Source organism: Rhinichthys klamathensis, unplaced genomic scaffold (assembly GCF_029890125.1).
Source record: "Rhinichthys klamathensis goyatoka isolate OS25496 unplaced genomic scaffold, OSU_Roscu_1.1 h1tg000487l_1, whole genome shotgun sequence".
NCBI classification, from domain to species: Eukaryota; Metazoa; Chordata; class Actinopteri; order Cypriniformes; family Leuciscidae; genus Rhinichthys; species Rhinichthys klamathensis.
The window spans coordinates 2,742,445-2,755,919 of NW_026606974.1; the positions used below are offsets into that span (position 1 = coordinate 2,742,445).

Sequence of the window (13,475 nt, forward strand, 5' to 3'; positions counted from 1 at the left end):
GGCCGCTCCTCCTCCAGGGCAGCAGCCTACCCCTGGGGGACGGAGGTCTGGTTGTAAGAGGGCGGCCAAGCCCGCTCAGACGCCTCCGGCCCCTTCCCGGAAGAAGAAGAGCGGGAAGCGTTCCTGAGACGGGCGACCTGGAGGAGAGTTTGGATGCTGCTCGTCGGGAGGGTGCCCCTGCACGCCTACTTCCCCCGGGGGAGGGCCGGGTGGAGAATCCTTTTTTCAGTTTTGTTTCTGTTCCGGTACCCACATTTAAAAAAAAAAGAGCAGTTTCCTCTTCCTCCTCCAGGTCATCCTTGGCCGAGACTGGTGGGCACACAGTCTCCCCCGTCCAAGAGGGCCAGAATGGCGGTGTGTGCCGCCCCCGAGCGGCATCACCCCCGTTCCCCTCTTCCCAGTTTGCGGATAGCAGCGGTCTGTGGCTGGGCCCGGAGGCGCAGAGACCAGGACACGAGGAGTCAGGGCCTCGTCTTTCCCCCTCCCCTCGCCACCGGGCAGTCCGCAGCAGAACGCCCACGGGCCTTCTCTGCTGTCTGCCCCCCGGTGGAAGCAGGTCGGTGTCAAGTGCACCCAGACCCTGCTCTCGGTCGCTGCAACACCACCAGAGCCGGGTCCCTGTCTTCCACCTCGTTGCCCCTCCGCGGGTACGCCGGTGGCTCGGGTGGGTTCGTTGGGACGGTATCTGGAAGCCTGGCTAGCGCTTACGGGTCCGTCCCGATGGCTCATCCGCACCATCCGGTTCGGCTATGCAATTCAGTTTGCACACCGGCCTCCCAAGTTCAGGGGCGTCCACTTCACCCGTGTGCGGTCGGCGGACGCCCCTGTCTTGAGGAAAGAGATCGATGTTCTCTTTCTCAATTATCTCGACGACTGGCTCATTCTAGCTCACTCGCGAAATGTGTTGTGCGATCACAGGGACATGGTGCTTCGGCACCTCAGCCGGTTGGGGCTTCAGGTCAACTGGGACAAGAGCAAACTCTGCCCCGTGCAGATGATCTCTTATCTCGGTATGGAGCTGGACTCGGTCGCCCAGACTGCGTGCCTCACAGAGGAACGCGTCCAGTCAGTGCTCACCTGCCTCAGGTCTTTTCGAGGCAGGAGAGCGGTTCCACTGAAACAATTTCAGAGGCTCCTGGGGCATATGGCAGCCGCAGCCGCAGTAACGCCGCTCGGCCGGTTACATATGAGACCGCTTCAGCGCTGGCTTCACGATTGAGTCCCGAGGTGGGCGTGGCACAGCGGCATGTTCCGGGTCAAAGTGACCCCGCACTGTCGCCAAACCTTCTCCCCGTGGTCAGATCCTGTGTTTCTACGGGCCGGAGTGCCCCTAGTCCAGGTTTCCAGGCATGCTGTGGTTTAAACAGATGCCTCTGCCACCGGGTGGGGGGCCACGTACAACGGGCATGCAGTTTAGGTCTGTGGACGGGGCCTCAACTGCATTGGCACATCAACTGCCTAGAGTTGCAAGCAGTACGTCTAGCCTTGCGTCGCCTCAAGGGGTTCCTCAGACACAGGCACGTACTGGTCCGTACGGACAGCACTGCGACCGTTGCATACATCAACCATCAAGGTGGTCTACGCTCCCGTCGTATCTCGCGACTCGCCTCCCACCTCCTCCTATGGAGTCAGAAGCATCTGAGGTCGCTTCGTGCCGTTCACATTCCAGGGGAGCTCAACCGTGTGGCAGACGAGCTCTCGCGGTTGCCTCCCCTGCCAGGAGAATGGCGACTCCATCCCCAGGTGGTCCAGCTGATTTGGAGTGTCTTCGGAGTCGCACAGGTAGATCTTTTTGCTTCTCCAGAGACGACCCATTGCCAGTGGTTTTACTCCCTGACCGAGGGAACCCTCGGCACGGACGCCCTGGCTCACAGCTGGCCCCGGGACTTGCGCAAGTATGCGTTTCCCCCAGTGAGTCTTCTTGCACAGACACTGTGCAAGGTCAGGGAGGACGAGGAGCAGGTCCTTCTAGTGGCGCCGTATTGGCCCACCAGGACTTGGTTCACTGAACTCATGCTCCTCGCGACAGCCCCTCCTTGGCTGATTCCTCTGAGGAAGGACCTTCTTTCTCAGAGACGGGGCACTCTATGGCACCCACGTCCAGACCTCTGGAAACTCCATGTCTGGTCCCTGGACGGGACGCAGAGGTTCTAGGTGGTCTACCACAGGCAGTGGTAGACACCATCACTTCCGCTAGAGCCCCCTCTACGAGGCGCCTCTATGCGTTGAAGTGGAACCTGTTCGTCGATTGGTGTTCCTCCCGTCAGGAGGACCCCCGAACTTGCCCCGATTGGAGTCGTGCTTTCCTTCCTGCAAGATGGGTTGGAGCGGAGGCTGTCCCCCTCCACCCTCAAAGTGTATGTCGCCGCAATAGCCGCGCATCACGATGCAGTGGAAGGTAAGTCCCTGGGGAAGCACGACCTGGTCATCAGATTCCTTAAGGGTGCTAGGAGGTTAAATCCACCTCGTGTTTTGCACTCTGTACCCTCTTGGGACCTGGCTCTGGTACTTAGAGCTCTTCAAAGTCCTCCCTTTGAGCCTTTGCTGACAGTAGAGCTTAATTTCCTGTCCAGTAAGACAGCGTTCTTGTTAGCATTGGCCTCTTTCAAGAGGGTCGTGGATCTGCAGGCTTTTTCGGTCGACGAATCGTGCCTAGAGTTCGGGCCGGGCCTTTCTCGTGTTGTATTGAGACCCCGGCTCGGATATGTGCCCAAGATTCCTACCACTCCCTTCGTGGACCAGGTCGTGAACCTGCAAGCGCTGCCCCAGGAGGAGGCAGACCCAGCCCTAGCTTTTCTCTGTCCAGTCCGCGCTCTGCGGGTTTATATTGACAGAACGCAAAGCTTCAGAACCTCAGATCAGCTCTTTGTCTGTTACGGAGGCCAGCAGAAGGGGAAGGCCGTCTCCAAGCAGAGGTTAGCCCACTGGATAGTGGATGCTATCACCCGAGCGTATGAGTCTCTGGGTGAGCCTTGTCCTCCCAGGTTGCGTGCTCACTCTACTAGAGGTGTTGCCACTTCCTGGGCTTTGGCTCAAGGCGCCTCGCTGACAGACATCTGTAGAGCTGCGGGCTGGGCGACACCCAACACGTTCGCTAGGTTCTATGGCCTTCGTGTGGAACCTGTTTCCTCCCGTGTTCTGGCTACGGCCAGTGGGTCGAGGGAATAGGTTGTGTCGGCTTGCTACGCCACTCCACCTCGCAGCGGATATGTGCGTTCTTTGCTCCGTATGGCGCCCTACGTCGATGAGCCTCGTGATTTCCTCCTTCACCCATCGGTGCTGGGCGCTGCGGAAACGCCCGGCGCCAGGTCTGCTACCTCTAGTAAGGAGTTGTTAGTAGACTGGGTGCTCCGGTGGTCTCTACTGTGACCCATGATGCCACGTGCAGTTCAGCCGTGTCTTCCCCTTGACGGACTCGTTCGTCGTCCCTGTTGAGTACGCTCCCACTTTCCTTGGATTGGGACTACCTCAGGGACTGCCATATGTTTCACTATTCCTTCGGGCTAGTACATATGTGTATTCCTGGCCTTCCTCAGTCAGGCTGGGGCTTCCACAGCGTTCCCCCTCTCTTGAGGGAACGCTTTCCCAGTGTTATCCAATATCCACTGTGCGGGTCTTGCGGAAAAGCAGTGTGGTTCCCGTGCTAGCTCCCGCATCTTATTGCAAGAAACTGCTGCAGGGTAGCTTAGCCGGGCGCTGGAAGGGGCCAGCACCATGGCGTTTTATTAGGGATCCCAATTCGTCAGGGAACTCCCCCGACGACACGTCGGAGTTCCCAGGACGAAAGGGAACGTCTCGGTTACGTATGTAACCCTCCTTCCCTGAGTACAGGGAACGGAGACGTGTCATCCCTTCGCCATGTTGCTGTACTCTCACGGAGGACTGGACACTGTTCGGCTCCTCAGCGAAAAGCATTGCGCAATGTTTACTTCCGCCTTTTATACCCGCGCTGGTAGGCGGGCTGCGGAATGAAAATCTTGCATGCCAATGTCTATTGGCTCGTTTTAATTCTCTCGAAGGCAATTGGCTCCCTAGCGTGATCCCAATTCATCAGGGAACTCCCCCGACGACACGTCTCCGTTCCCTGTACTCAGGGAACGAGGGTAACATACGTAACCGAGACGTTTTCCATAGCTGAGGACCCTGATCCAATGAAGCTTGAGACAATGATGGAAACACCACTCCGAGTTACTCTGCACAAAGATTTACACCCAGTTTCACAGACAAGGCTTAAGCCCAGTACCAGACTAAAATGCATGTTTGAGTTGTTTTAACTGAAAGCATATCATAAAATATGTCAGTGCCATTGTTTTGTCTCAAAATGCACTCCAGTAATGTTTTTTTTTTCTAAGGAACGTTTAAAAAGCTACTTAAATTCCCTAATTGAACTAAGGTCTAATCCTGGCTTAATCTAAGCCCTGACTTTGAAACCAGGTCTAAGGCTTCTACTACAGATGCCATCTTGTCCAGGAGCTTTGATAAAAGGTGTAGCTTTCAGCTGTTTAGTCACATTAAGAAAATACTATTTCAGAGAGGCAGATGGACTCAGTGTTTGTTTAAAACCCTCCATAACCGTGCTTAAAGGGGGGGTGAAACACTCAGTTTCACTCAATCTCATGTTAATCTTAAGAACCTATAGAGTAGTATTGCATCCTTCATATCTCCAAAAAGTCTTTAGTTTTATTATATTTATAAAAGAAAGATAGGCTGTACCGAGTCTTTCCGGAAAAACCCGAGCGGGTGGAGGCGTGCCGTGTGGGCGGAGCTAAATAATCACGACACGAAAGCGCGAAGCTTTTGCGTTGAGAGCGTCTGGAAGCTGTGAGTGACATCCGAAAATAAACCATGGCTAACAATCAGATAGTAATCCCATGCAGAACAAGGATCTAAACAATACTAAGGGATCGTTCATACAGAACGCAGATGGGCAGTGAAATGGGTGAAAACTAGGGATGGGGCCGATCCGATCCAGTATCGGTATCGGGACCGATACCAGCGTAAATTCACGTATCGGATTTTCCCGATCCAACCTGCGGAGATATCCGATATCCATGAGCCATGTCTGCGCTTTAACGTTGTCTGCTGAAATGACTCCAAAATTGATTCCCGCCGGCTAGTCTGCTAGCTGGCTGCAAACTGTGGAATGGATTTCCTGAACGGAGGCGCGGCTCAAATAGACACAGAGTCATGAGACACGCCTCCGCTCAGAAAATCCATTCCGCAGTTTGCAGCCAGCTAGCAGGAAAGCATTGAGCAGCATTATGTCCGCTGTGTGGAAATACTTCACACTGGAAACACCGCGGAGCAAGACAGCAAAATGCAATGTTTGCAAAGCTGTAATTCAGAGAGGTGGAAGCTCCCTCGCGTCGGTCAACACAACGAACGCAATCAAACATTTAAAAAAGCACCACGTTAAAGAGCACGAGGATTTTTTAGCCAGTGGGCAAAAAGACAACGGGAGCCGTTTTATTGATAGAGTGTGTGTGTGTGTGTGTGTGTGTGTGTGTGTGTGTGTGTGTGTGTGTGTGTTAAGGCCCTTGCACACGGAGTCCGAAATTCACGTCTGAAATTTTCGCACGTTAAAAAATAAATACGACCTCACGTTATGTCAATCACGCTTGCATACTGCCACTGAAACTTTCGTCCGTCATAAAAAAAATCTGCGTTTTTCGCATCCGTAGCAAGAAGTTTTAATAGAGTTTGAATGGTGTTTTGACAATTCAGAGCAGCTGAATCACGAATAGCCTACGAAAATGTTGGACTATTGCACTTTTCTTATATTTCTAATATTTTACATTTTAAAACCTTGATTTGTTGATGCTAAAAGAGCCAGTGTACTTGTTTTTTTTTTGCTGTTGATGCAAACTGTTTTATTGATAGTGTGTGTGTAAGATGTTTACACTTGCACTTTTCTTATATTTCAAGACTCAAGTATTTGACATTTTGGGAATGTAATAAATATTGACATGACAATCAATTTGAAACCCTTGCAGTTGCATATTTGCTTTCAGAATGGGATTTTTCCTGTTAACAGGATTTCCTGTTTTTCTGACCTTATACTTACCTAAAGTTGCATTTTAGGACATACACGCATAGATACGTACATATCATACTTGCCTGTTGAGAGGAGTTCATTTCAGCATCAAATAAAATCAACAATAATGATAATAATAATATTAAAGCAAACACAGCTCTGGTATCGGAATAGAATCGGTATCGGCCGATATCCAAATTCAGGTATCGGGATCGGATCGGAAGTGAAAAAATGTGGATCGGTGCATCCCTAGTGAAAACCATAAGGTCTCGAGCGTTTTTTTTTAAATAGAAATTATTTGAACTTGAGCGCAGTGTTTTTAGAACACCATGTCATGCGCGAGTTTTATAACATTTGTGTGTTGTAAACAGACAGACTCGTGGTTTATGAGGACATGATTTATTTTTACAATAAACAAACTGACACCTACAGTGGCCAGCTAAACAAATGTATTTAAACACACACACACACACACACACACACACACACACACACACACACACACACACACACACACACCATACATCGCATGCTCCATAGATATTAACTGTATGTGATCATGTTGTTTACTTGCTGTGCTTACATGCCGATAGTTAACAACTCACAGACATTTGAAGCAGTTTTACTCACCGCCTGCGGTTCCAACGCACGACCGTGAACCTTTATCGTTGGGACTGCTCCATCTTTAAGTATTAGGCGATCTGCAAATCCGGCGTTGAACTGGGCCTTGTTTATAAAACTATTACCGTCGAAATGAAGGGAACAAACAAAAACACTTGCACAACTCCGTTGCTGCTCTGGAAAAACAAAATCCATCCACAGGTCCCTTAACGCTGGGTTCTTTGGAAGTTTGTGCAGTGTTGTCTTGCCCTGGCAACCAAAAACACACTTTTTTGGTGCCATTTTTTTAATTGCAGCGCAGCCGACCGAGCCCAGCGCTCTGATGGGCATAGGCGTACTCTCGCACGCACTAGGCTACAGATGCGCGTGCGCCCTTCCGGGAGAAGTGCCCTTAAGACCCGTATAAGGAAATTCCAGCGACTCTGACGTCACACACGCCCGTATTCGAAAAAAACTTTCCGAAACTTGTGACAACCCGGAAGGAGTATTTTTGGAACAGAATTACTCCATCAAACTTACAACTTCATTTTTGAAACTTTGTCCATGTTTAGCATGGGAATCCAACTCTTTAACAGTGTAAAAAACTCACTATGCATGAAACAGCATTTCACCCCCCCTTTAAAACTGGCTTCTCAAAGCGTGTAAAAAAAAAAAATTCAGATCATTGGCTAAGGAGATACCATTGCCTTTTCGATTTTTCACTGTAGTAGTAATTAATAGTAGTAGTAATAGTGGTTCCCCAAAAAACTGATCTAATAATTCATTAAAAAATGTAAAAACGTTGGAAAATCCTTTGAAGTAAGGGTTGTATACACACTAGTCATTTAGTCATTAAGTTTTCCTTAAAAATAGTAAATGTTTTTAAACCTATATTAAAACCGACCATGAATACAAAGAGAACAATTCTAAGAACTTGCCACATGCTTTGTCACAAGATTTTCCCTTTTTTTTATCATGGATACTCTTATTGACCATTTGCTGTCTTGCTTTGACCCCAGCACCTGCTACAGACCTTGCACTTCCAGACTGGACTGTGGCTCCGCAGGCTCTTTTCCTCTGCTCCAGTACAAGCTCCTCACTCTTCCTCTGGGCATACCAGCTCACCACAACGTGGCCCGTCTATCAGCTTTCTCTGAGTCAGGCGTTCTCCAAGACCACACATCCTTCACTATCCTGGAGCAAGGAGGAGAAAATGGAGAGAGGCCATTTGGCATCAAGGACGAAGCAGGAAGAGGCATCATTTTCACAGTAAAGCCTTTAGACTGGCCCGGCCTGGTGCGACTTCGAGTACAAGCCACTACGCTGTCAGACCAGGGGCGCATAACCTACCAGAGTATTTTTATTATCTACATCTCCATATCTAAATACCCCTACTGAGTGTGCGAGATTGCATACTCAGTCCCTGATGTACAGTTGCTTTATGGGACATAGGAGAAGCATTTGTAAATTAACTCAATTCCCACCTATTTATGTGCCCTGTTGTGGAGTGGAATGTTGGATTCATGAATTATCATTAAGATAATTATCATTAAAATACATTGCACCTTTTAATATTACTATTATTTGAAAAACATTTTAGTAACATTTTAAATCTTGCCTGGACTCTTTTGTTTTCACTGTTGTGCAGTTATTTCTGCATTTTCGTGATATTAATAATGCATCCAGTATTAGCTCCGCTGCAAAAATAAGCAGAAGAAAAAAAGAGAGAAACATTTCTGACATTTTGGTTAGACTTCAGTGTCAGCGTTACATGATCACCGGCTAATTTCTTGCATTAAAATTAATTACTGGTATGTTTAGATGTATTTACCTAGCAATATTTTTCATATGTTGTATTGGTATGCTCTTGTACATTAATGAGTGTACTCTTATATGTAAACGAGTGTGCGTGCGTATGAATCACTGCAAGTGTGTTTGTGATGTGTATGTGAACATGAATATGGTTGTGTTCTTTCTGCTCATGATTCCTTGAAACTAAAATGTAGATTATGATTTTTTTTTTTAAATATTTTAGTCAAGCAGACCCATTACTAAACATCATCCCTTTTTAATCGTTGCACAAAATATGTTAGGATATTCCTGCTTTAGAAAAGGGTATGTTTTTAATTTAATAGCCACATTTATTCTAGAAAGCTTCTTTTCCAGCAGTGCTGAAGGAGTGCCCATCAGTGGGTTCTTGGTCGTTGGTTTCCCTTAATTATTTGATCCAACTCATGGATGGAAAAAAATATTGCAAAAGAAAAAAAAGTCATAAATAATCACATTAGCATTTTATTTCTCTACATAAATGAATTACAAGCATAAGCACAGGCCTTGTGATGAAAGGGTTTTTAAGATCACAAGAAACAAGAATGTGCTAAAGTTAAACCTTGCAGGCTATATTTTTCAATGTTGTTTATGAACCAGAAAAAATCCACTTGAATCACATTTGCAATAAAGTCTACTAAAGACCTACTCATTCAACATTACAGTTTTACCACATACTCACATGCAAATTTCAAATATTCAACATGTTGCCACTTTTTACAGAAGCAGATGTTTTTTTCTTTCTGTCTTTGTATAGAAACTGTTCTGATTAGGGTGATTGCCAGCATAAAATGCAAATATAAATATATATATAACAATATATATATATATATATATATATATATATATATATATATATATATATATATATATATATATATAATGTCCTTTGAATATCTGGAAAACAATTAGAGTTACTTGAAATTAAAAATGAGGTGAGCTTCCTGTTCTGTTTGGCTCCTTTAATGTCCTTTGGTGTGCAGCAGTCTTTATTATTTTTGTGTCAACACAAAAGCTTTCTTCTCTTTTACCTTCCACTAAAGTAAATGTTAATCATTTAAAGTTTCTATTGTCCCCAATTGAATGGGACTGCTTGAATAGAACTCTGTGATGATGACAGTAAGTTTGAAGTTAAACCTATTCAGAAGATGATGGTAGAAAGATGTGATCCAGTCTTGTTAACATTACCTGGAATCACCAATCAAAACAAATATATATATATACATTTATTCATTTAGCAGACGCTTTTATTCAAAGCGATTTACAAATGAGAACAATAGAAGCAGTTAAACTAACAGTAGGACAGCAATATGCAAGTGCTATGACCCCTCAGTTTAATCTAACGCAGTACATTTTTATTTTATTTTTTATTAAAAAAAATAGAAGAGAAAGTGTTAGTATTACTGGATCAAGTGCTGCTGAAAAAGATGCGTCTTCAGCCGTTTCTTGAAAGTGACTAGGGACTCGGCTGCTCTGGTTGAGTTAGGCAGATCATTCCACCAGCAGGGAGCAGTCATGGTAAAGGTCCGAGAAAGATATTTTGTGCCTCTTTGAGATGGTACCACAAGACGACATTCACTTGCAGAGCGCAAGTTTCTGGATGGCACATAAGTCTGAAGTAATGAGTTTAGGATAAAAGGGAGCAGAGCCAGTGGTTGTTCCCTTTTGTTGTCACTCCGAGTTACGTCGGATGACGACGAATGGGGTTTCGCTTAGAAAGCCTATCGACTTTGAGTATACAAAAACAAGCCAATGGTAAAGAAATGCCATGGGTCTGCGGAATTTGCATAGCGTATCTCCGCCTTACCTCGTGGGTATAAAAGGAGGACGCCGGCAATATGCAGATATGTTTTCGCTTCGGAGCCAAGAGTATCTCTTCACTCCTCAGCCATTTCTGACTTCACTCTACGAGACGAGCCACTCTCTCCGGTGTTGGTGTGACGGCGATCTGCAGCGAGTTCACATTGCCTGCTGATCTGTGCAGTGATCTGCCAGTGAGTGTATTTCTCCCTTCAACATCGCAGAGTTTTTTCTCCTCTCACAAAAGAGCTTGCACGCGGCAAATCTTTTTAAAGACGGCTCGCCCGTGCATTTCTGGTTGCGGTCGACTCATTTCCGATTTTGATGGGCACATTCTCTGCTCTGCGTGCTTGGGCTTGATCACGCTAGAGCAGCGTTTGTGGATGACTCACGTTCTCCCCGCGGGAACGTGACCATCGCGTCATTACGGTCGAGACTCAATGATCTCGTTAGAGTGAGAGTCCCCTCATCCACACCCCGATCTAACACTCTCCACGTGAGGTGCTACTTTGGCTGGTGGCCAGGGTGACCTGAGGGTGAGAGTGTGGAACAAACCGCCGACTGTTTGTCCGTGGACCACGCCCCCCTCTTCAGTGACGCAACCCGTATTCAGGGGATCCCGCAACCCGTATTCCATGTTCAGGGGATTCCCCTGGGTCTATTTTCGGGTGCCCCGCAGGTTTCCCTTGACGCTCCAGAATCGGATCTGTTGTCCGTCGCAGCATCACAGGGAGGGCTAGAATCTTCAGGAAGTGAAGATTCGACAGTGCTGCCACTTTCGGGTGTGCATATGGCATTTGTCGAGTCAGATCCTGAGATGACGGCCATGCTTTCCCGGGCCGCTGTGAGCATCCGACTAGAGTGGAACCTTTCACTCTGTCCTGAGCGCTCGCTGCTGGACGATTGGTTTTTGGGTGTGGCCGCTGACTCCTGTCAGCATCCACTCCAATACCTTTCTTCCCAGATGTGCATCAGGAGATCTCGAAATCCTCCAAGACCCCCATGTCTTCCAGCGATTCCTCGTTGATCTCCTCCGCCCGTCCTTTCCTCGACGGGGCTGCTGCCCATGGGTACACTGGGGTCCCCCCGGTTGAACGCTCTGTTGCGATGCTACTGTGTCCTCAAAGTGCTTCTTCTCGGCGCGATCCTAAGCACCCATCCGAAGCCTGTAGTTTTTCGTCTACACTTCCGAAATCCTACAGCGCTACAGGACAGGCAGCCGCCTCACTGCATGCCATGGCCATTCTGCTGGTCTACCAGGCCCAGATGCTCAGGGACATGCACGAGGGCAGAACTGAACCAGGGCTCTATAATGAGCTGCGCGCCGCCACTGACCTTGCTCTCCGAGCGACGAAAGTGGCCGCACGCTCCCTAGGTCAGGTGATGTCCACCAATGTGGTCCAGGAACGACACCTGTGGCTGAACCTGGCTGATGTGCAGGGTGCTGACCGGACTTGTCTGCTCGACACCCCCATATCCCAGGACTTTGCCCAACAGTTCTCAACCGCCCAGGAGCAGACTGAGGCTTTCCAATATATTCTGCCCCGACGGCCCGCTGCTGGCCCGCCGTCGGCTCAGATCCCTCAGTCTGCCCACAGCCGAGGGCCCCTTCCCGCGGCTCCCACCCCTCCCGCACAGCCCCAGCAGCAGGCTTCACCGGGCTGTGTTGTGGAGGAAGCCGCAGGTAGGCGCCACAGCCCTCTCCAGCCCCGCCCCCCGCTAAACGCCGGGCTAAGCGGCGCTCCTGAGACGGGCTCCTCAGAGATGGGACTCAGTTCTTTCCAGGAGGTGGTAGCAGGCCCACTCCTTCCCCCCAGTGGAGGGCTGGGGGAGAATCCTCTTTTCTCAGAAAGAACTGACTCTCCCGTCTCTGAGCACAGAGTTCTCGAACGACACGGTGCGCCGCCTTCGAACCGTGCACCCCTCGTCCTCCTGTTTCAGAGTCGGATGACAGTGCGCGCCGTCCCCGGACCGTACCGCTCTCATCCCCTCTGTCGCCAGAACCCTGGCAGAGCAGGCCCCCGTGGAACGCTGGTCCTTCCCTGGCCTCCTCTGTCAGGACGCGGCTAATGACCGTGCCCCTGCTCCGGGCCGCTATGCCACCCATGTCTGGGCCGGTCATTCCGCTTCGCTGCACCACCGAGGGGACGTCTGTGGTTCGCTTGACTCCGCTGGCACAGTTCTTGGGAGCCTGGCTAGAGCTTCCCAATCTGTTCCGCTGGGTCGTGCGAACCATCGGCTCAGCTATGCGATTCAGTTCGCACGGTCTCCTCCCCGCTTCAGGGGAGTCCGCTCCACTATGGTCGGTGGCTATGTCCCTATCATGAGAGCGGAGGTTGCTACCCTACTGGCGAAGGGTACGATCGAGACTGTCCCTCCAGCCGAAATGAGGTCCGGGTTTTACAGCCCCTACCTCATTGTCCCGGAGAAATCCGGTGGGTTACGGCCAATCCTGGACCGGCGCATCTGAACCGCCCCCTTCACAGGCTGCCATTCAAGATGCTCCTGGCCAAACGCATTTTCGAATGTGTGCGGCCACAGGATTGGTTTGCAGCGATCGACCTGAAGGACGCCTACTTTTATGTCTCCGATCTCCTATGACTCAGACCGTACCTACGGTTTGCTGTCAGGGGGCGCCGCATCAGTACGTTGTTCTCCCATTCGGGCTAGCCCTGTCTCTTCGCGCCTTCACAACGGTTATCGAGGCAGCCCTTGTTCCTACGTGGGAACACGGGGTCCGCATCCTGAACTTTCTCGGTGACTGGCTATCCTAGCTCTCTCTCGAGACCAGGTTTGTGAACACAGGGACCCAGTGCTCCGGCACCTAGCTCGTCTGGGCCTTCGGGTCAACTGGGAAAAGAGTAAACTTTGCCCCGTGCAGAGGATCTCTTTTCTCGGTATTGACTTGGTCGCCTTCTCCACTCAGCCACTGCTGACTTGCCTGAGACAATCAAGCGCAAGAGTGCAGTTCCACTGAAGTTTTTTCAGAAGCTCCTGGGGCATATGGCGTCTGTAGCCGCAACATTGCCGTTCAGAATGCTCATATGAGATCGCTTCAGCTTTGGCTTCGCGCCTGAGTCCCGAGGGGTGCATGGCAACACGGCGTGCTCCGAGTACCAGTTACTCCGACCTGTCGTCAGACCTTCACCCCGTGGTCGAACCTCAGTTTCTACGGGCTAGTGCCCCTGAAACAAGCTTCCGGGCATGTTGTTCT

At 49.4% G+C, this 13,475-nt stretch overlaps 1 protein-coding gene across 1 annotated transcript in view; it reads left to right on the plus strand.

The window, feature by feature from the left end:
- Positions 1–8,178, plus strand: part of hmcn2 (hemicentin 2) — a 120,210-nt gene extending 112,032 nt beyond the window's left edge. The window contains exon 81 of the mRNA XM_056237566.1: positions 7,654–8,178. Coding sequence (XP_056093541.1) covers positions 7,654–8,032 — 379 coding nt within the window. The 3' untranslated portion in view covers positions 8,033–8,178. The remainder of the gene's footprint in view (positions 1–7,653) is intronic.
- Positions 8,179–13,475: the final 5,297 nt, after the last annotated feature.